The sequence below is a fragment of the Lichenostomus cassidix genome, chromosome 26 (genome assembly GCF_008360975.1).
Source record: "Lichenostomus cassidix isolate B80296 chromosome 26, HeHo_3.0, whole genome shotgun sequence".
Taxonomy (NCBI): Eukaryota; Metazoa; Chordata; class Aves; order Passeriformes; family Meliphagidae; genus Lichenostomus; species Lichenostomus cassidix.
Genome location: NC_139506.1, coordinates 3,768,644 through 3,791,499, shown reverse-complemented (window position 1 = coordinate 3,791,499; position 22,856 = coordinate 3,768,644). Strand labels below are relative to the sequence as shown.

At 58.5% G+C, this 22,856-nt stretch overlaps 1 protein-coding gene across 4 annotated transcripts; it reads left to right on the top strand.

Moving 5' to 3' along the window:
• Positions 1–1,583: 1,583 nt before the first annotated feature.
• On the top strand, positions 1,584–17,172 carry TFEB (transcription factor EB). 4 transcript variants are annotated; one of them, XR_014856645.1, is made up of 11 exons: positions 1,584–1,838; positions 1,887–2,035; positions 11,072–11,316; positions 11,388–11,642; positions 11,736–11,816; positions 12,378–12,498; positions 12,635–12,691; positions 13,059–13,134; positions 13,242–13,389; positions 14,191–16,307; positions 16,659–17,172. XR_014856645.1 is itself a non-coding variant. In XM_085083242.1 (9 exons), the coding sequence occupies exons 2-9, from the start codon at positions 11,122–11,124 to the stop codon at positions 14,629–14,631; spliced, it is 1,374 nt and encodes a 457-aa protein (XP_084939368.1). In that variant the 5' UTR covers positions 4,120–5,649; positions 11,072–11,121; the 3' UTR covers positions 14,632–16,203. The 4 variants fall into 4 exon arrangements, 1 of the variants encoding a protein (XP_084939368.1); XR_014856644.1 differs by having other exon boundaries at positions 14,191–16,401; XR_014856646.1 differs by lacking the exon at positions 16,659–17,172 and having other exon boundaries at positions 14,191–16,090; positions 16,142–16,203.
• Positions 17,173–22,856: the final 5,684 nt, after the last annotated feature.

The window sequence follows — 22,856 nt, the reverse complement described above, 5'->3', positions numbered from 1 at the left end:
CCCCTGCTAGAGCTGGCTGGGAAACTGCGATGAGTAGGAGAATTTCAGGCTGCACTTCCTGGGATTTCAGATGCTCAGGGAGCCTTTGGATTGCAGAAATGACAAATTTGGGGACTTTTTTTTGGTGTTTTGTTTTTTTATGGGACCCAGATCCTTGCTGGAGCTGGCTGGGAAACTGGGATGAGTGGGAGAATTTCGGGCTGTGCTCAGGCTGAGGATTCCCTGGCTGGAGGCTTCGGGAACCAGTTTGGAGCAGGATGTGCAGAACGAGGAGCTGCGTGTGAACAGCTCCAGGTCCCTTGGGGGTTTTTTTTTTCCCCCAAGGGCGAATTGCCCACGTGTATTTGCAAATAAATGAGGGATTAAATCAGGGATTAAAGTGTGGTGCAAAGAGCTCGGGCTGAGGAAAACACCTGGGCTGTAAAACTCATGGCTGCAGCCTCTGAGGATGGTGGTGAGGAGGGATTTGAGGTGCCCCAGGGTTGGGAGGTGTGGATGTCCCCTGAGAGGAGCTGCTGGACGCAGGGACAGATGGAATGGGATGGTTCCAGGTGCCTGGGGCAGATCTGAGGCTGTCCTCGAGCTCCAGCGGGTGTGACGCTCAGGAGATGCAGGATCATGGCATGGGACCACCCCAAAAATCTGCTGTTCCCAGCCAAATCTGCCAGCAGGAAGGTCCTGGCCACTGAAACCCCATCCTGTGGCCACGGGCAGTGTGGTGACACCGTGTCCTGGGGACTCGAGGTGCCATGGGGTGCAGCTGGGCAGGGTCCCCAGTGCCCCCCCTCCTGCTACAGTTCATCTCCCCCCAAATCTCCGTGCTCCTGGCACAGCTTCCCTGGAACCCCCTGGAGCTCAAGGGTCCCATAAGGAGGGGACAAAGCCCCCCGTGCCTCCAGCCTGCCAGCAACCCCCTCTGGGGTTAAAAGCATCTTGGTGCAAAGAGCTCCGTGATCCCTGTGTGATCCCAGTGCAAGGAGATCCATGATTCCTGTGTGATCCTGGAGCAAAGGGATGCAGGATTCCCGTGTAATCCTGGTGCAAGGAGTTCCATGATCCTTGTGTGATCCTAATGCAAGGAGCTCTGTGATCCCTGTGTAATCCCGGTGCAAGGGGATGCAGGATTCCCGTGTAATCCCGGTGAAAAGGGATGCAGGATTCCCATGTAATCCCGGTGCAAGGGGATGCAGGATTCCGGTGTAATCCCGGTGCAAGGGGATGCAGGATCCCTATGTGATCCTGGTGCAAGGGGATCAGGATTCCCTGTGATCCGTGCAAATGCGGATGTGTAATCCCGGTACAAGGGGATGCAGGATTCCGGTGTAATCCCGGTGCAAAGGGATGCACGATGCCGGTTCACAGCACTGCACACCCAAACACAGCGCTCCCTTCACCTCCCACCCCAACCCGCCTCTCCCGACCCCCTCTTGGGGTGCAAACCCCCACTTTTGGGGAGAAAACCCGCATTTTTTGGGAGGAGAACACCCCTCTTTCAGGGAAGGAAACCACCAAGCCCCAACTCCCGCCGCGGCCCGGGCGGGGACTACAAGTCCCGGCAGGCGCGGACTGCAGCTCCCGGCGTGCCCGGGGCCGGCGGAGCGGAGCGAGGGCAGCGGAACGGGCCGCGCCGGGCCGGGCGGGCGCTGCTGCTGCCCTCCCTCGGCACGGGGCCGAGCCGGGCCGAGCCGAGCCCAACCGGGCCGGACTGAGCCGAGCGGAGCCGAGGAGCCGAGCCGAACCGAGCCGAGCAGCCGAACCGAGCCGGGACGGGCAGAGCCGAGTGGAGCCGAACTGAGCCGAGCAGCCGAACCGTGCTGGGCCGAGCGCAGCCGAGTGAGGCCGAACAGAGCCGAACCGACGAACCGAACCGAGCCGGGCCGAGTGAGGCCGAGCAGAGCCGAACAGAGCCGAACCGGCCCTAGCGCAACCGAACCGAGCCGAGCAGCCGAACCGAGCCGGGCCGAGCGCAGCCGAGCGAGGCCGAGCGCAGCCGAGCGGTGCCGAAGCGCTTCGTTCTCTCGGCCGTTCCCCACGGGTGAGTGAGGGCCGAGGGGTCCCGGGGCTCCCCGGGGAGGGGGGGCTCAGTAACCGTGACCCCCTCGGCTCGGAGCCCACCTTGCCGGGGTGGTACGGGGCTGTTGGGGTGCTCCCCCTTCTCCTGCGCCATCCCGGGCCACTTCGAACTCCTAGTTGCTTTTTTTCCCCCTATTTTGCTGTAAATAATAAGCCCCCCCCATCCCCCGGGCCTCCCCTCGCCCCCGGCAGTGGCCCCCGGGAGGCTCCAGCCCGGCTGCGGGGGGAATTTTGGGGCTCTTCGGCAGCTCTTCCCGGTGCTCCCTCCCAAAAATCCGGTTGCGAGACCCCCGGCAGCCCGGGGGGGACCTGCCCGGGTCGCCGTTCCCATGGGGAACCCCCCCGAACGCGTGGGGAAACTGAGGCACGGATGCTCCGGAACGCCCGGGGGGTCCCCGCTTTGGGGGACACAAAGTGGGAACCCTTTTGGGGTCTGAAAGACCCTCTTTTGGGGTCTGAGAGGATGGGAAAAGTTGGGATAGCTCGTGTCGCACGGCTTTTAGGGGGTCACCGAGAGGACACACAGTGTCCCCAAACCCCAGGGAATTTTGGGGGGCATAGAGCCCCGAGTCTCCAGCCGCCCATTAATTATATTCATGAATTAATTGCGAGGCAGGAAAGGATTACGTAGCCCCCAGAGCTTCGGGGAGTCAGATGATGGGGGAAAAATTTCCTTTTTAAAAAAAAAAAAAAAAACAACAACCCAAAACAAACCCAAAAAAACCCCCAGAAACACAGGGAAAATCTGGTGGTTATTGTGCTCTCCTAAGATAAATAAATAAGCCGGTGCGAGTCCGGGGAAAGCAGGGCTCGTTTCCAGGAATCCCGGCGCTCCTGCGCGTTCCCAGCCCTTGGGGCACGGGGGGGAGTTGGTGTTTTTTATATAACACACACTCGGGCAGGCAGCGAAGGGGGGCTTTAGGGCGTTTATTTTTTTTTTTTTCTTTTCCCCCCCTTGCTCTGTACTTCCCTGCCGTGTTTGCTCGGCTTCATGCACGGCTGCTCCGGAATGGAGCTGGTTTCTCCCAGCCTGTTCTTGCTCACCTGCCGCAGGAACGATCCGGGGTGGAAAACCACGGCGGGGAATGGTGGGAATTTGGGGTGTCTGGGGATGGGAACCCCCCCGGATTTGGGTGGGGATGGGGATGGTGGGCCAGGCCAGCACGTGGAGGGCAGCCCGGTGTTTTCCGAGGGATGCTGGGTTCGCTTCCTGAGGGATTCTGGGTTGGCTTCCCGAGGGATGCTGGCCCGGCGTGTTTTCCAGGGGATGCCGGCCTTGCCCGCCCTTATCGGGAGGAAACTGCGCCGGGGTGGAGCTGGCTGCAGCGGGGCCATCCAGCATCCGGGTGTTTGGGATGGAGTTGGGATTCCAGCCGGGCCTTTTATTGCTTTTTCCACGCTCCACGGCGCTGGGTTTGCAGCTCGTGGGTGTTGCTGGTCCCCCCTGCCCTGCCCTGCCCTGCCCTGGGGTCCCTGTTTGCCATGGGGACAGGAAGAGCCCCATGGGTCACTGGAGAAGGGGGACATGGCCTGAGCAGCCTCACTAGGGGTGTCCCACTCCAAAAATCCACAGTGCTGAGAGGATAAAAACATCCTCTGGTGTCGTGGAGTGTTGGAATGGGGAGCTGGGATGGGGTGGCACTGATGGGATCTCATCCCTGGATTGCTGTCTCTCCCTCTTTTCCTGGGGTGCAGGCAGGAGGCATGGAGCTGCCACATGCCTGTCCCCTCTGTGCCATCCCTGGGGACAGCTGGAGTTTTTGGGGTGGTTTTGGAACGTCTCTCTCTATCCAAACTTGCCCAAAGAGAGCTGTTTTGCAACTGCCCTGTGCGGGGTTATCCCATTTCCCGGGCAAAGAGGAAGCAGGCAGGGGAAGCAGTGGTGTCCTGGGCGTGGGGCTGTGGCCTGGCAGTGCCACCCCTTGTCCCTGTGGCAGCATCGTGGCAGCTTCCCAGATCCCCTGCTTGCTGTGGGAAGTTCCTAGGAATCCCAGGAGGATCCCAGGAAGCAGTGCTGGGCGTTTGACACCCCCATAAGAGAGCAGAGGGGGTGCCAGGGGTTCTGTCACCACCCTGTGGTGGCTTTCCCGTGATGGCACCACCTCCATGAGCTTTGCCAAGTGTGATCCTGGTGTGGAGGCAGCCAGGATCACACTGGTGGTTCCTGGTGTGATTCCTGGTGTGATCCCAGTGATTCCTGGTGTGGTTCTGGTGATTCCTGGTATGATCCTGGTGATTCCTGGTGTGGTTCTGGTGATTCCTGGTGTGATCCTGGTGATTCCTGGTGTGATCCCAGTGATTCCTGGTATGATCCTGGTGATTCCTGGTGTGATCCTGGCGATTCCTGGTGTGGTTCTGGTGATTCCTGGTATGATCCCAGTGATTCCTGTTGTGATTCCTGGTGTGGTTCTGGTGATTCCTGGTGTGATCCCAGTGATTCCTGGTGTGATCCTGGTGATTCCTGGTGTGATCTCACTGGTGATTCCTGGTGTGATTCTGGTGATTCCTGGTGTGATCTCACTGGCGATTCCCGGGACCAGCCGTGGTCATTGTGACCATCCCTGTCACACTTGGAAAGGTGGAAGGGATGATCTCTTCCTGACCACTCAGGGATTACATGCCCATCTTTTTTCCCTCTCACTGGCCTGTCCAGGTTCAATCCATTCCAAGTTCCTCCTCCTGGCACTTGGCTTTGGTTGGAGCAGCTTTTCCATGCGGATTTGCCTGCCCAGGGTTCCCCCAACACGGTCAGCCCAGGAATGCAGGAGGCCAAGCTCTGGGATGAGCTCCAGGTTCTGCTCCTCACCTTCCAGGGAGGCTGAGAAAACCGGGAATGGGGGATGCTCCATTTCCAGAGGCACAGAGGGGCTTGAGGGGTGTTTTGGGGATGTGAGTCCTGCGTGGCTGGAGTTGGGATGAGCCCTGTGGGACGATTTGAAGGGCGGTGGGTTGGATCACCTGGGAAGGGTTCAAGGTCCCTACAGGTTGTGCCACCTTATCTCGAAAGCCTCTTCCAAAGAATCGCCCCCGGGGGTTTTGTCACCTTCCCTGCCAGGGCTTTGGGCTCTAAACAAACTCCCCACACCCTCAGCCCCCTCCTTTGGTTAAATGGGTGCAAATTCCGGATAAACCTGAAACTCCCCGCGTGGGGACGGCCGGGGGAGTTCTCGGAGCCTCAGGGACAAGCGAGGCTGTAACCTCCGCATTTTGGGGTGGGAATATTTTGGGGAAAAATGAGGAAATTTCTGCATCCACCTGCACAAACGGGGAGGGTTTCCTTCCCGAGGGAGGAGAGTACCAGCGGGTTTGGCTACACATTTTGGGGAGCAGGTGAAGGGCTTGCCTGGAGAAATCCAGGTGGGAAAAACCTCCTGCACAGCCCGACCGGCGCAACGTGCCCGGCAGAGGCGGCAGCGCCCCGGCCAGGAGCAGCCCCGGTGGCGCCGGCAGCGTGCCAGGCCAGGGGCTGGACTGGCAGCGGGGGCTCCCGAGAGACCAGTGTGACCTTCACGGAGCGGGGAAGTGCCGGGCTGAGGCTGGCAGAAAGGAGTGACAGCCCCAAGCTCTGCCGAGCGGGTAAGGCCGGGCAGGAGAGGTGCTGCCAGGGGGGATGGCGAGCCCTGGGCCGGTTTGGGAGGGCGAGTCACGGGTTGTCCCCAATGTATTTATTCCCGGTGTCCCCCCATGGCCGTGGGATGGTTACACGAGCTGTGCCTGCGGGCTGGGGGCTGGACAGGGCGTTATTTATAAATATTACCTCCTTGCAGCAGCATGGGGCTCGCAGGGAGGGAGGGAGGGAGGGAGGGAGGGAGGAGGGATGGAGGCGGCGCTGGGAGTGCCATTGGCACCGGGAGGGGGGCACGGGGTGGCCGCTGTCACCTTGTGCCGGTGGCGAGTGGCACCGTGAGCTTGGAGCGCTGGTTTTGCCGAGCATCCCTGGTTTTCTGGGATGGTTTCTAGGATTTTGGGAGCGTGCGGCGGTTCTGTCCCACCCCCGTGGATCCCCGTGCGGGCGGGATGTGCCATCCTGCCAGCTCCCCTGATCCCTCATTTATGCGGTTATTTAAAACAGCCAACACCCACATCGCCTGCAGTGACCCCGAGCCGAGGTTTTGAATTTAAAAACCTTCGGGGCCGCGCTCCTGGCTCCCTGCTTTCCCGCGGGATGTGGAGCTGTCCCCTCCAAGGTCACCGCTGTCCCCCGCTCCCGTCCCCGCCATCCGGGGCTGATTAATCACCGCGCCCGGGGTGGTGCTTCGGCCCATCCTCCTGCCTGTTCACACTTTTATTTTTAATTGCTGCCGGCGGGGGCAGGCTGCGGGCGGGGGGGCTGTGAATTCCCGGCGCGGTCAGTTGGACAGTGATGTTTCAATCAGGGCTTTGATCACCTTTTGGGGTCAGGCTCCGGCCCCTCTGGGGTCCTGAGGGTCCCCCTGCCTGTCGCTGTCCCCAAACCTCCACCTGCAGTGCCCGGCTGGGTGATGCTCCGCAGCCATCCCTCGCTATGTGGGATTTTTGGGGTGAAAGTGAGGATTTTTGGGGTGTAGAGACACACCGGAGCGAGGCTGTGTGTATGTTATTAACCCCATAATGACTGCCCTTCCCTAACGGGCTCTCCCGGCCCTATCCTGGCACCACCAGAACCACGGGGGCTTTTCCTGGTCCCCGTTTATCCAGTGACACTGTGACAAGGGACTGGTGGCACAAAGCACCAGCGATTGCTGCTTCCCCCTCCCCTGATCCCCTGCTCAGTGCCAGCCTCACCTGGCCGTTTGGGACGGCTGGGGACAGCCCTGTTAATGTTTTTCCCGTGCCGGATCCCTCGGCCTTTTGCAGGCTGGGTGTTTAGCGCGGGGCAGGGAAAGCATTTGGCCTCTGACCCAGCGCCTGTTAACAACGTCCCGCTCCACGTTCATGAGATGCCGCGGCTAAAAACAGTCCTGGTGACTCAGTCTCTCGCCGGTGGTGTCAACTGACCCCGGCGTGGCTCTGCCAAGCCCCTCCTTTGCCTGCTCCTTCTCCCTTTCAGGGCTGGCAAGGAGGCTCTGGATGGGGTTGGGGTGGCTCTGCCTCATCTGCCTGCCCCACACAGCTCTGGGGGGTTGGAGATGTGGTTATCCCACTGCTTTCCCACCCCCCTGTGCTCATCCCAGAGGCTGGGTGGGATGTCTGGAGCCTCTGCTCCAACCTCATGGCCGGTGTTGGTGTTGGAGCAGTTTCCAAGGATGGAGGTGGCCCTAGTGTCCCTGTTTGGGGGGAGGAATCCTGTCCTGAGACCCCTGTCCTGCAGCTCCTTCCTGCCCACCCCACACATTCCCAGGCAGGTGAAGGACCTGGCCACCCTCTGTGGGTGTCCTGGCAGGGCACAAGTCACCCCCGTGGTGGCTTTGCCGTGTCTGGTGAGTGACCAGCTGTGGGGCTGGGCACAGCTCAGGTGGCTCCAGCTGCATTCCTGACCTGGATCTCCCCCTTCCCTGGCATTGCCATCCTGCTGGGCAGAGCTGGGAATGCTGGAGGGACCCCGTGAGCTGCTGAGCTGTGTCACCACAGAATGCTTGGGGACCTTAAATCCCACCTCCTTCCACAGGCAGGGAGACATCCCACTATCCCAGGTTGCTCCAAACCCTGTCCAGCCTGGCCTTGGACACTTCCAGGGATCCAGGGGCAGCTACAGCTTCTCTGGGAATTCCATCCCAGGGCCTCCCCACCCTCCCAGCCAGGAATTTTATCCCAATATCCCATCTAACCCTATCCTCTGGCAGTTTGAAACCATTCCCCCTTGTCCTGGCTCTCCAGACCCTTTTCTCTCTCCATCTTTCTTGTCAGCTCCCTAAGCTTTTCCTTTTCCAAAATCCAGGTGCTCACTCTGCACCCACTCTGGGCACACAGAGGGTGAGGGATCCCCTGCAGTGACAAGGGACAGCTTTTGTCCCTCTGTATTTCCAGAGGGGTCCCTGCAGCCCCTGGGGGACACCACAGCCCCAGCCTGGCCTCCAGTCCACACTAGCGGTGGCTGCATCAATTTTTTCAGGCTTTTTCTCATCCCCACTGCTCCCTCCCGTGCTGCGGTGAGAAAACCAAGCAGGTTTGGAGGGTTTTTTTTGCAACTTCCCCACCCTGCACTCCTCGTGGCTGCCAAAAATGAGGAACACGGGGCTGGCCCGGAGCACGGAGGAGCTGTGACCTGCTGGCCCTGGCAGCTGGAGGGTCCCCAAACCCCGCAGTTCTGCACCCAGGTAACCCCTGTCCCCCTCAGGCAGGGTGGCAGCTGTCCCCAGGCTGGGACATGCCTGGGGTGGCTCTGTGTGTGTGTGTGGCTCGGTGGCAGCTCGGTGACATTGGACACTCCCGGAGCAAACCCTTGTGGCTGGCTGGACCCAGCCGTGCCTGGCCAGGTTGGTGTCCCCTGTGCCACCTCCCTGCCACCCTCGTGTCCCTCCCCACCCCCCGGCGTTTGAAAAACGAGAAACGAGGAAGGAAGGAAGGGCAGGCTGGGCCGGCCGCTGGTGACAAACAGCTGTTTTCACTTCTTTCTTCTCCTTTTCCTTTCCACTGCCCCTCATTTCCCGGCCCAGAGCGGGGCTGGGGTGGGTGGGTGGTGCCTGCCCTGCGCCCCCTCCTTCCCCCGGGGGTCTCCACTCCCACCCGGAGCTGCCGATTGATTTTTCCGCTCATAAACTGCCTGATCGACCGGGAAATAAGCACAGGAGGGAGGGAGCAGGGCTGGCCAGCAGCGAGTTTGGGGGTTCTCAGCTGAGCAGGGCATTGCTCCCCGTTTTCAGAGGGGTGTGTGGCACTCGCAGGGGTGCTGTGACACTCCCTGTGACGGTGCCACCTGCCCTGCCGGGGTAAGGCGATCCGCGGCGCTAAATCTGGAAAACGCCTGCCAGCAGCTTGGATTTGTCACCCACACCTGAGCATGGGGACGCTGCTGTGGCTTCCCCAGGTGCTGTGTCCCTTCAGGTGGCTCTGGGTGCCCCCAGCCCGTGGCTCTGTCACCAGCCTGGCCCCCGGCGTTGCGGGGCAGCGCGCAATGTCACTCACAACGTCCCGGCGGTTGCTGAGCAGCCGTCACCGTGCTGTCACCGCAGGGCTGGGGGACAGCTCGGGGTGCTGCAGAGCCCTGAGGGGGGTGAGGGAGGGTTGGGGCAGCTCTGGGGATCCTCCAGCTGGAGCCACCCCCGAGTGCCATGCCGGGACGTTGGGTTCTTGCTGAAATAACACCCCCGGGGGGACAGCAAGGAAGGGCCAGAAATAACCGTGCTGCTGAGTAGCGGCCGAGATATTTGGAAGGGAGATGCATTCCCTGGCTCTGGTCCTGCAGTGGGGCTGGTGGGTGCTGATGGAGCACGGCTGGAGCCTGGACAGCCCTGTGTCCCTCGGGAAAAGTGGGTTTGGGGTGGGGAGAGCAGGCAGGACCATCTGGTTTTTCCCTCTCCTTCAATCTCTCCATCCCTTTCCCAGCTTCTCCATCACCCACTCTGCACCAGGGTGAGCCTCGCCAGGGTCTCCTCCCAGTAAGGACCAGTCTGGGGCTCAGTTGGTGCTGGGGTGGCTCTGGCTCAGTGGGAAGCCCCTCCCAGGAGGGTGGGATGTGTCCCCAGGGTGGGATGTGGGCCCCAGGTCCCCATCGTGTCCCACTGCCGCCCTCCTGCCGGGGTGACTCAGAGCGAAAGCAGAAGCTGCTCGGCGTTTCGGGGGGCAGGGGGGAAGCCAAGCAGAACCAAAGGGGTTATTTTAAACCTGACCTGATTTCCCCACTCTCCTCACCGAGCCCAGCTCTGACCACCCTTCCCCAGCCTCATCCTCTGCAGCTCCTGGGAGCTTTTGACCCTTCCAGCCCCGTTTCCTATAAGGGGGCAGCCAGGGGGTCCTGCAGCTGGGCTGGGTGGTGGCCCCGTGGCCAGCAGGGCTCTGGGAGTGCTGTGCTAGGGGTGGCTGGGTGGTGGCCCTGTGGCCCAGGCTCTGGGCTCCCATCCCCCTCCGGACAGGCCACCCTGGCTAATTAATTCTCTTCCCCATGCCGTTCAATAGCTGCTCTCGAGCTGTGTAATCGCCTTGCCTTGATTTAATTTCCCCTCCGGGTAGCGCGTGGCACCAGCTCTGGGTGCTTCTCACTGCCGTGGCCCTTCCATCTCCAATCCCACCCAGCATTCAAGCATCAAAACCCCCCAGATCAGTCTGCTTTTCCCAGACAAATCTTGCCTCCTGCCTGTTCCCCTCGCAGCTTTTCCTTCGGTTTCCCCGGGATGCTGCACCCCATCCTCTCCCGCATCCCAACCCCGCGTGGGAAAGCAGCCCCGTGGAAAGCCGTGGGTGGGGCTGCTCCCCTTGCCCCGGCATCCTCCACCCTCCTCGGGCCGCCGTCCCCTTTGTCCGGGGGAACAAGGGCCGGTCTGTGCCGGGCGGTGTCCCCTGCGGTCCCCCCCTGTCCCCAGGCTCGCGTGCCGGCCCCGCACAGAGCCCGCCTTGTTCGCCCCGCGCCGCAGCCGAGCTTTGGCACGGCCTGGCCGGGGGGTTCGGCCTGCCCCCGGCTCCTGGCACCCGCCGGCCTTTTCTTCCTGCTCTGCCCTCGCTTTCTCTTTCCCTTTCGCCGCCGCCGGGCTCGCTCTGGGATTTGCGGTCGCCGTGGGTTTGGGAAGCGGCTCCGGCGGAACAGGCGGTATGTGAGCGCACGGGGTGGGTCCTTCATGTTCCAGCAGGGTCTCTTCCTGCCAGACCTCCATTTCCCCCTTCTTATCAATCCCGGCCCTGACCACCCTTCCCCATCCTCATCCTAGGCAGTTCCCCTTCTCGGGAGCTTCCTGGGGGTGCTTTTGACTTTCCCACCCTCGTAGGTCCAGGCTGGGTGGGGTGACCTGGTTCTCCTGGGTAGAGCCATCCAGCAGCATCGCCATGACCCCCTGGATTAGTCCCCATCCAGCATTTCCACTCCCTCCCCGTGCCTCAGTTTCCCTGCCGTGCCGGGCTGTCGGTGACATTCCGTGTCCCCTGCCAGGGTGACCTCGGTGCCAGGCGGGCTGCCCCGTGCCACCCGTCGGTCTCGCCATGGCGTCGCGCATCGGGCTGCGGATGGAGCTGATGAAGCAGCAGGCGCAGCAGGAAGCGGAGCGGGAGCGAGTGCAGCAGCAGATGATGATGAACTACATGCAGCAGCAGCGCATGCCCGTGGCCTCCAGCCCCGCCATCAACACCCCCGTCCACTTCCAGTCCCCGCCGCCCGTGCCCGGAGAGGTCCTCAAGGTACCCCGGTGTCCCCACCTGGCAGGGACAGCGAGAACCCGCGGGGTCCCTGATGGCTTTTGTCCCCTCAGGTCCAGTCCTACCTGGAGAACCCCACCACCTACCACCTGCAGAAGTCCCGGGACAAGAAGGTCCAGGCTTATCTGTCCGAAACCTACGGGAACAAATTCGCTGCCCACGTCAGTCCAGCCAGCCACTCTCCCAAGCCACCTCCGGCCGCGTCCCCCGGTGTCCGGCCTGGCCATGTCCTGTCCTCCTCGGCGGGCAACAGCGCTCCCAACAGCCCCATGGCCATGCTCAACATCGGCTCCAACCCCGAGCGGGAGGTGAGGGACTGTCCCCAGGCTGTTGGGGACACTCACGAGGTGCTGGGAAGGGCAGAGGAGCCCACGGGCACTTGTGCTGCTTTTCCCTTTCAGTTCGATGAGGTCATCGATGACATCATGCGCCTGGATGACGTTTTGGGCTACATGAACCCCGAAGTTCACATGCCCAACACGGTGAGTGAGGGGGGACAGGAAGGGACCAGGCCTGGGGGTGCCACAGGACAGAGGTGGCACAGAGGGGACCTTCTGCCACATCCCCACAGCAGTGGCAGCCCACACCAGCCTTGTCCCCAGAGGCAGCAACCCACAAGAATCAGTTCTCCAGCATTTTTCCTCCCTGAGGACAGTTGGGAACCCTTTTAAAAAGCTGGGAACCCTTTTAAAAACCAGGAGAGGGATGTGGGGAGATGCTGGGAGAGGTTTCCCCGCCAGGAACTTCCCCAGAGCAGCACCTTGTCCCGGGTCAGATCCATCTGATCAAATCCATCTGACAGCCTGTGCCTCCCAGAGGGATTCATCCCACTCAGCCCTCCTGGGATGTGATCCATCTGCCCCATTTTAGATGTTGGCCATGGCAGGGGATCAGCTGTGCCCTTTGCAGTCCTGTTTCCTTCACTACTCTGATGAAAGCTGCCCCAAGGGCCTGAGAAGACAATCCACCTGCCCAGACTGTGCTTTCCCATCCCTGTCCCCAGCCCAGGACAGAGCTAACCCAGCTGTCCCTCTGCCTTTCAGCTGCCCATGTCCAGCAGCCACATGAATGTCTACAGTGGGGACCCCCAGGTGACAGCGTCACTCGTCGGTGTCACCAGCAGCTCCTGCCCCGCCGACCTCACCCAGAAGAGAGAACTCACAGGTACATCCTGGCCTGGAGCAGGCAGGGGGACAGCGAGTGACACAGCTGGGGCTGGCCTGTCCCCATGGGGGTGCAGGGGCTGCAGTGCCAGCCCAGTGAGGTGTCCCCTCCGGATGACATCGTGGGTCTCTTGCAGATGCCGAGAGCCGCGCCCTGGCCAAAGAGCGCCAGAAGAAAGACAATCACAACCTGAGTGAGTTCAGCTCTGCCTTTCCCTCTCCTGACCAATTTTCCATCACTCTTCATCCTCATTCCCACTCTCTCTGAGCTGGGTCCCCCTTCCCATCCCAGCTGGAGAGACCCCCTGAGCTGATCTTCCTGTCTGTGCCAAAGGGGACACAGGAGACACCTCATTGTCCTTCTAGGGGGAGGCCAGACCTGCTGGGGCAGGGATGGAGCAGGGCTGACTCCAGAAATTCCTCATCCTGAGCTCCTCAATTCCAGAGGGTCTGGCTGGGGCTCGACAGTGGGATGTGGGACATGAGGGACATGTGGGACACAAGGGACACAGAGCTCCCCCTGCTCCTGCTGCTTGTCATTTCCATCCTTCTTGCCCGCAGTTGAGAGACGGCGAAGGTTCAACATCAACGATCGCATCAAGGAGCTGGGAATGCTGATCCCCAAGGCCAACGACCTGTATGTATCCAGGACTGGGATAACTGGGACAACTGGGGCCTTCTGGTGGAGCAGGGATGAGGGGACACACTGCTGGCATCCATCTCTTTTTCCCCCCCGGGTGACAGGGACGTGCGCTGGAACAAAGGGACAATCCTGAAGGCGTCTGTGGATTACATCAAGAGGATGCAGAAGGACCTGCAGAGGTCCAGGGACCTGGAGAATCACTCGCGGCGCCTGGAGATGACCAACAAGCAGCTGCTGCTCCGCATCCAGGTGGGCTTCCCTGGGCTGTCCCCTCCCTCTGCTCCTCCCCAGCCCCACCTGGGGTCACTCCTGCCCCGCTGAGGGGGTGGCCAGGGGGTCTCCTGCTTTTTTTGGGGCTGGGAAGTCGCCAGGAGCAAAGTGTTAGGCAAACCTGATGTCTGAGGGTCACTGCAACGTGCTGAGCTTTGCATGGATCACCATGGATCTTCCATGGGGTCTTTCTCTGGGAGCTCCTCAGCCCCTGCCACCTCCACCAATGTCCCCGAGCCATGTCCCCAAGTGTGACACTCCCACCAAAGCTGGAAATCACCAAGAGCAAAGTCTTGAGGCAAATCTGATATCTGAGCTGTAATGTGCTGAGCTTTGCATGGATCTCCCATGGGCTCCTTCCCTGGGAGTTCCTTCCCTGCCACCTCCATCAATGTCCCTGTGCTGTGTCCCTGAGTGTGACACTCCCACCAAAGCTGGGAAGTCACCAGGACCAAACCTGATGTCTGAGGGTCACTGTAATGTGCTGAGCTTTCCATGGATCTTCCATGGGGTCTTGGGGAGCTCCTCAGCCCCTGCCACCTCCATCAATGTCCCTTTGCCGTGTCCCTGAGTGTGACACTCCCACCAAAGCTGGAAATCACCAAGAGCAAAGTCTCGAGGCAAATCTGATGTCTGAGCTGTAACATGCTGAGCTTTGCTTGGATCTCCCATGGGCTCCTTCCCTGGGAGCTCCTCACCCCCTGCCACCTCCATCAATGTCCCCGAGCCGTGTCCCCGAGCGTGCCAGCCCCACCAAACCCTGCCGTGTCCCCTTGGCAGGAGCTGGAGATGCAGGCACGCGTCCACGGGCTGCCCACCTCCTCTCCCTCGGGCGTCAACGTGGCCGAGCTGGCCCAGCAGGTGGTCAAGCAAGAAGCCAGCGGCGACGAGGGGACCCTGGAGCCACTGCTGCCACCGCCAGACCCCGAATCTCAGCCACAGCCGACGCTGCCTGCGCCGCCCCAGTCTCCCTATCACCAGCTGGACTTTACCCACAGCCTGAGCTTCGACGACGGCTCCCAGGGCTTCCCGGACAGCCTGGAGCCAGGCCACAGCTCCTCCTTCCCGTCGCTCTCCAAGAAGGAGCTGGACTTGATGCTGATGCAGGACACGATGCTGCCGCTGGCCTCTGACCCCTTGTTCTCGGCCATGTCCCCCGAGGCCTCCAAGGCCAGCAGTCGCCGCAGCAGCTTCAGCATGGAGGACGCGGACATGCTGTGACCGCGAGCGGCCAGGGCGGGGACTGCGCTGCCAGGCGTGGCTGGGGGAGCCTCAGGACAGTCCTGGCGGGAGGATCCCGTCCTGCCCTGCACTCGGACCTTCCCAGGAGTTCCTTTCTCTATGCAAAGGGGGCTCGGGTGGAGCCCGCCGGGTGCCGCCGTGTCTTTCGCAGCTTCTTTGTGCCGCCAGCCGGGATGGACCTTCCTGGCTTTGCCGTGGCGTTGGCCTGACTGCAGATTCCACAGCCTGGCGGCGAGATCTGGGCTGCTTTGCCTTCCAGCAGAACCCTCCTGGCCTCTCCCCCTTCCTTCCAGCCAGGGTTGGTGCCTCAGAGCCTCCAGGAGCAGAGGGACGATGCTGCCAGCTTCGTGTCCCCTTTGGTGTCTCCTCGCCTTGCTCTGGGATCTTCATCCCCACGGAGTCTTCCCCAGCCCCTGGATGCCTCACAGTCCATCCAGTTCCTCCTTCCTGCAGCCTCTGGGGTCACAGGAGGGGGACAAGGTGTTAATTGGTGCATGTTCATTAATGAGGCGCTGGGGGTGTTGTCTGCAGGTGGGTGCTGAAGGCAGAAACCCCTTATATAGGATTATAGGGTTTAATGCTGTCACCCCCACCCTGTGGGGCAGCACCCACCACCCCAAAACCTCTGGGAGAGGCTGCCAGGTGACCCTGAGCCCCCTCGAGATGTCCCCACAGTGTCCCTTCCCCGTGACACCGAGCCCAGGCTCTTTCCTGGGAGGATAAAAGGGTTTTACACTTAGTTTTTTGGGGATACTTCTAGAAAGTCCTGCCCCAAGTGGGTGCCAAGATCTGGGCTCTGACTGGGGAATGGTTTGTGCCAACTGCTGCTCCCAGCCTTGGAATTTGGGGTTTGTTTCTCTCCCCAGTGTCACCAGCTTGTCCCCCAGGGGACTGGTCTATACTGGGGAGCTGCTCTGGGCTCTGCTGGACGCTGGGAGGGAGCTGGGAAGGGCAGGGGAATCCTGGAATGCAGGGAAAACACTCCATGGATTTATCTGGGGAGAGGAGACCCCTTGGTGATCATCCCCCCGGGCTGGGGGTCACTGGGTGCATCCTGCCAGGACCTGGATGTCATGGGGTCGGGAAAACCCAGGCAGGGAGGGACAGAGATGTCCCATCTTGGCTGGATTTGGGATTGGGATGAGGAACAGCCCTGGAGAGAGGCCTGTGGGATGTCAGGGTGTGGGGAGGTGAGGAAGGTGGGGAGGAGAGGGGGAAGGAGGAGGGAGGAGGAAGGAGGGAAGAGGTGTTGGAGTGGCTCTGGAGCAGGGCAGGGAGCAGGAGGGACCCCAGGGGACACTGAGTGACCAGAGAGGAGCAGAGAGGGATCCTAGGGGACACTGAGTGACCAGAGAGGAGCAAGCAGGGACCCCAGGGGACACTGGGTGACCCCAGAGGAGCAGGGCAGGGAGCAGGCAGGGACCCCAGGGGACACTGAGTGACCAGAGGGGAGCAGGCAGGGACCCCAGGGGACACTGGGTGACCAGAGAGGAGCAGAGAGGGACCCTAGGGGACACTGGGTGACCCCAGAGGAGCAGGGCAGGGAGCAGGCAGGGACCCCAGGGGACACTGGGTGACCCCAGAGGAGCAGAGAGGGACCCCAGGGGACACTGAGTGACCAGAGAGGAGCAAGCAGGGACCCCAGGGGACACTGGGTGACCCCAGAGGAGCCAGGCAGGGAGCAGGAAAGGACCCCAGGGGACACTGAGTGACCAGAGGGGAACAGACAGGGACCCTAAGGGACACTGGGTGACCCCAAGGGAGCAGGGCAGGGAGCAGGAAAGGACCCCAGGGGACACTGAATGACAAGAGAGGAGCAGGCAGGGACCTCTGGGGACACTGGGTGACCAGAGAGGAGCAGGAAAGGACCCTGGGGGACAGTGAGTGACCAGAGAGGAGCAGGAAAGGACCCCAGGGGACACAGGTGACCCAGAGGGGAGCAGAGAGGGACCCCAGGGGACACAGGTGACCCAGAGGGGAGCAGAGAGGGACCCCAGGGGACACAGGTGACCAGAGAGGAGCAGAGAGGGACCCCAGGGGACACAGGTGACCCAGAGGGGCTCTGGGCTGGCAGCTGGAGGGCTCAGGGTGCTCACAGGAAGCCTTGGCACCCTCAGTGCTGCCAGCAGTGCCTGCAGAGGGAATTGTCCCTGCAGAGAGAATTGTCCCTGCCAGGTCACCCTGGCTGTGCTGGGCTCCTGGGATGTGCACTCTGGGCACACAGAATCCCACTGGAAATTAGGATTATCATGGTTTTAGGGCACTTCTGGGCCCTTGGGCACCTGTGGGCAAAGCCTGCTCAGCACCAGATTTCTCCCCTGGCTGTGAGTAAACAGTTGTGGATTATAATTACTATTTTTTTTTTAAATATTTTTTGGGGGTTTTGTTTGTTTTTTCTTTTTTTTTTTTAATGCACTGTGCCCTGATTAAAAAATTTTACTACTGTTTTATAAATAAATGTATAAAAGAATGAAACTGGAATGGAAGAAGAAATCATTAAAAATATATTTATTTACAACATCCTGCAGCGTGGCAGATTCTTCTTTGGTGAGGAGGAGGACTGCAAGGTTCCCTCTGCTCCCTACTACCCTCAGCGTTAAAAACACACAGGAGGGGGGAAAAAAAAGGAAGAAAATCCACCTTAAAATGTGATTTCCAGGCTGGAAAAATCACAGGGGCTAATCTTGGAAACTTTATTAAAAGGAGAAGGAGTGGAAAAAAAGAGAAGAGGCTGAGAGGAGTGAGTGGTTCCAGACACTTTAGAGAAAAAAAAAAAAAAATAAAAAAAAAAAAAGGATAAAAAACCCACCCTGATTTGATTTATCAGGGGAGCGCGAACGCTAAATAGAGAACAACGCCTGAAGTGTGAATTATTTCCTATATTAACACAGAGGAAAAACTGATAGCCTTTTCATGTCAGGAGAATAGCAGGGGAGGGAGGCAGGGGAAGAGGCTGACATTGTTCCGACGCCGCCTTTGCTCACTCTTTATCAGGCCGAGATCAAAATTTATTCCCAGGATGAGTCCTGCGGCCCGGGCTGAGGCCCTGGAGATTTTGAAGGGCCTAATTAAGAAAACAGGATGAAAATGGCGAAATAAGAGGGCAATTTACTTCTCGCGGAATGGGGAGATCAAATCAACTTACGAGCAATTAATGTGCACAAGGAGAGAATAAAGGGATGCCGGGATGTGGGGAGAGGGGCCTCATTTTAATGACACGCTCTGGTGTTGGCGTAGAGGATTACTCTGAAGGTCAGATGGAGATTGAAACGACCTTGCAGATTCTTAACCCTCCTTCCAATTAGCAGAACCAACTCAGAAATGCAAAAGAGGAGCGCTGTCATCCCTTTATGTGCCGCGGGGAGGGTTTGGGGGGGGGAAATGGGATGGTGGAGGGGAGAGAGAGGACGAAAGGGGGTTTCCTTGGCTGCCGGGGAGACGGGAGGGGAGGCTCTTAATTACAGGGTGGGAGCCACCCACGGAAAATAGGGAGCTGGGGCTGCGGGTGGGAGGGGAGAGGGAGAGGTTGTGAGGTGGTGAGGTGGGGCTGGGGGTGGAGTGGGATGGATGGACAGATTGGGATGGTCTGGGTTGGACTGGGATGGACTGGGGTGGACTGGGATAGATGGACAGACTGGGATGGATTGGGATGGACTGGGATGGATGGACAGACTGGGATGGACTGGGATGGATTGGGATGGACTGGGATAGATGGACAGACTGGGATGGATTGGGATGGACTGGGATGGACTGGGACTGAACTGGGATGGATTGCGATGGACTTAGATGGATTGGGATGGAGTTTGATGGAGTGGGATGGAGTGGGATGAACTGGGATGGACAGGGATGGACTGGGATGGAGGGACAGAGCCCCGGGATGGGGACAGGACGGGAGCCACCGCACCGAGAGGGTCCCTGCTGCTGTCACCCCGCAGTGGCACTGCCGGTCTGGCGCTGCTTTTTCCCGATGTTTTTTCACGGCTGTTCCCGTGGAGAGGAGGGTGGGGACACCGGGAGGGGTCACTGGGATGGGACACAGGGAGGGGACAACGGGAGGGTCGGGGGGTTCTGATCTCTGTGCCCCTGCAGTGGCACCGCCAGTCCCGCGCTGCCCCTGCCGCTTTTTCACAGTGCTGGGGCTGTTCCCATGGAGAGGAGAAGGATGGGGACACCGGGAGGGGACATCTGGAGGCGACACCGGAATGGGGACATCGAGAGAGTCGGGGGGTCCCTGCTGCTGTCACCCCGCAGTAGCACCGCCAGTCCGGCGCTGCTTTTTCCCAGTGCTGTGTCTGTTCCTATGGGGACATCGGGATGGGAACGCCAGGACGGGGACACCGGCAGGGGACACGTGTCGGGGAGGAGCGGCGAGGCTGCAGCGGGGCTGAGCAGCCACAAGAGAGAGCCCGAAGGTTGCGGAGCTGCCGCGCTGGCGGGAGGAGCTCCGAGCGAGGCTCTCCCCGGGACTCGGCGACGCTCCGAGCTCCGAACACTGCCAGGGGTTTGGGGTCTGAGCCCCAAATCCATCCATCCATCCATCCATCCGCAGCCTCGGCTGGGTGGGCAGCAGGGTGGAGTGGGATGGACCGGGATGGATTGGGATGGACTGGGATGGATTGGGATGGACTGGGATGGACTGGGATGGACTGGGATGGATTGGGATGGACTGGGAGGAGCTGGAGCTGCTGGAGCAAATCTAGAAAATTGTGGAGCAACTCTGAGAGCTGGGAATGTTCACCTGGAGAAGGGAAGGATCCAGCGAGAGCTCAGAGCCCTAAAGGAACTCCAGGAGAGCTGCAGAGGGACAGGGGACAAGGGACGGAGGGACAGGACACAGGGAATGGCTTCCCACTGCCAGAGGGCAGGGATGGATGGGATCTTGGGAATTAGGAATTCCACCCAGTGAGGGTGGGGAGGCCCTGGGATGGATTTCCCAGAGAAGCTGTGGATTTCCCTGGATTTCCCTGAATCCCTGGAAGTGTCCAAGGCCAGGCTGGACAGGCCTTGGAGCAACCTGGGACAGGGAGAGCCCTCTGGGTTTTTGGGGAGCCCTCTGGATCGTTTGGGGAGCCCTTTGGGTTGTTCAGAGAGCCCTTTGGATTTTTGGGGAGCACTCTGGATGGTTTGGGGAGCCCTTTGGGTTGTTTGGGAAGCCCTCTCTCCTGCTTTAAGGGCTGTGAGGATTTCTGGAAGTGGCAGCATGCTGGGAACCGAAGAACTGAAGGCATGAAGGATGGTGGAGTTGGGCAAAGCCATGGATGTGCTGGAAAAAAAGCCCTGGGAAGAGGGAAATGAGGTGCAGGTGGAACATTCCTGCCTCAGTTTCCCCACAGCCCAGCTGAGGACACCCAGGGTGACCCGGGGAGGTGACCTGGCCCTTTGCTGGGCTGGATCCCATGGGATGCAAACCCCTCAGAGAGCAAAGCCCCACTCGTGGCTGAGCTCTGGCACTGTCAGACCCAGCTCAGCCCAGTTGGGGGTTCCAGGAGAAGCACAGAGTTCCACTTCCCAGGCAGATCTGCAGGAATTTGCACTCCAAACCTCCAAACAGCCCCACTCTGCCAGCCTGGGGTGACTGCAGGGCAGCTCTGACCCCACAGCCTCCCAGCCCAGCTGGATTTTCCATGGATTTTCCATGGATTTTCCATGGATTTTCCATGGATTTTCCATGCTGGATGATGGAGCAGCTCCTGGCTGGGTGTTTGTTTGAGTTCAGCTGGGATTGAGCACAGAGCTCTGTCCTGCCACCAGGAAAGGGGACAAGGGACACCTGGAATGGCCCAGAACCCCAGGGGACAGCAGGGAGAGGCTCCTGGGACCCCAGAGAGAGCCAGGCTGAGGGATGAGTGTCCCAACATTCCTGGTGTTTGGGAATCCTGTTGGGAATTCACTTCTCTTGTCCCATTTTTTGGGAATCCTGTTGGGAATTCACTTCTCTTGTCCCGTTTTTTGGGAATCCTGTTGGGAATTCACTTCTCCTGTCCTGTTTTTTGGGAATCCTGTTGGGAATTCACTTCTCTTGTCCCGATTTTTGGGAATCCTGTTGGGAATTCCCTTCCCAGGGCCACAGTGACACCCCAAAGAGGCCATGAGTGACACACAGACACCCCTTCTCCCACCCCACAGCCTGGAAATCCTCTTTTCTCCACCCTGCATCCCCATCCTGGGATTTTTCCCCCCAGCTGGACAACCCTGGGAATGTGGAATTCCTCATCCCAAACCCCTGCAGTGTGTTTGTCCATCTCCCACACCACCGTGGATTTCTTCTCCCCTCTTCCCCCACACTCTGGAGCTGCTTTAATCAGCTCAGAGTTTTCATTTCATGCCTTCCTCTCTCTCTCTCTCTCTTTTTTTTGAGGGGGCAGTGAAATTTATACAATATTTAAGCAGCATAGTGGAGTCCTGGAAGATATTATTAATGTAAAAGGGACAGGCTGGAAATGCACTTGAACCTGGTTACAATTAGAGGGTGATTTTTCTAAAGGTCAATGAATTCAGATAATATCCACAGGGGGGGAAAAGAAATTTAATACCTTTTTAGTGAATTAATTAATTATAATATTATATCAGCTTGGGGTTCTTTTCCAGAATGATTAAGGGAACGATCTGTCTTCGGAGAGGCTGGGGGAAGTCAGAGAGAGAAGGAGAGACTGACAGAGGCAAGGGAGAGAGGGGGAGACTTTAATGGGAGAATAATGGAGCTTTTTTTTTTTTTTTTCCCCTTCAAAACCTCGCTGCAGTTCCAGGCCTGCTGGGTCTGGACCCTGCCAGCCTCTCCAGAGGTTTCTGCAGGGATTAGTTGGAGTTTTTTTCCCTTCCCAAAGCAGCTTTGGGTGCTTTAGCTGGGTGTGAACTCTGCAGCCACTCCATCCCCGGGTGACACAGAGGGTTGTGACCACCACAGGGTCCCCAAAAGCCACCAAAAGCCACCCAAACCCATATTTTTGGCTCCCCTCCAGCCCTGAGGCCTCAGCAGTGTTGGTTTATCCCCAGCCCGAGCCGAGGCTGGAATTTACACTCCCTGCTAATCCAGCCAGCCCCAGAAATTAATTACGGCCTTGTACATTAAAAATTAACATAACCTTTCTGGATATATGTTCTTAAGGCACACGAGTGGGCCAGAGTCCCTGGGCTGCCTGTAATTGGAGCTGCTTTGCTTCTCATTCTTTTTTTTTTCCCCCCCTCAACACCCTCCCAGCCCTGTTTTTCAGAGATGTGGACATTTGAGCTCATTAATCACGAGGCTGGTAGCTGGTAAAGTTTAAGAGGTTTGTAATTGCCTCGGCTGCTGGCTGGGTTTGCAGGGCTGGGGGGGAGGAGGGAGGGTTTTTCTCTCGTGTTTTTGGGGAGGTTTCAATCAGCACCCACAGGCTGGGCTGGGCTGGGAACCCAAAACCCACCAGGGAGAGTCTCAGGGCTTGGCTGGAGGAGGAAAATGTTTTTGCAGAAGTCGCTCTGCTGTTCCTTTTACCCTGAAATAAAAATGACTTTTTTTTTCGGTGGGAATTACAGCACATTCCCACTTTTCTGCTGAGCACATTATTCCATTATCCAAATATTCCATTATTTATTGGTGGGATAAATCCCAAACTGGATGTCTTGGGTGCTGGATGGGATTGGGATTGCTGGGATGGGATTGGGATTGCTGGGATGGGATTGGGATTGCTGGGATGGGATTGGGATTGCTGGGATGGGTTGTGCCTCCCATTAATGGGTTCTGATCCCAAAAGTGGCTCAGGCACGAGGAGAATCTTCCTGCAGGGATGTTGGAGTTGAGTCCTCTATGGTCTTTAGTAGTCAAGTAAAAAATAACTGTTTTTAAGGTCGGATTAATACGAATTAGATATCTGCTTTCAGGTAGAAATATCACTGTATATACAGAAGGGAGAGAGGAACTACGTTCTTTCAATCAAGTGAATATATTTATAATATGTTTGTTAGCATATGTAATGCAGAATCATAACCATTGGATGTGATTACACCTTGGGCAGTATTTATTTATAAATATCTGTTGTTAAAAGAAAAAAAATAAAAGGAAAAAAAAAGAAAAAAAAATTTAAAAAAGGAAAAAATTTAAAAAAAAAAAAAAAAAAAAGAAAAAAAAAAAGAAAAAAAAAGAAAAAAGAAAGAAAAAAAGAAAAAAAGAAAAAAAAGAAAAAAAATAAGAAAAAAAAAGAAAAAAAAAGAAAAAAAAAGAAAAAAGA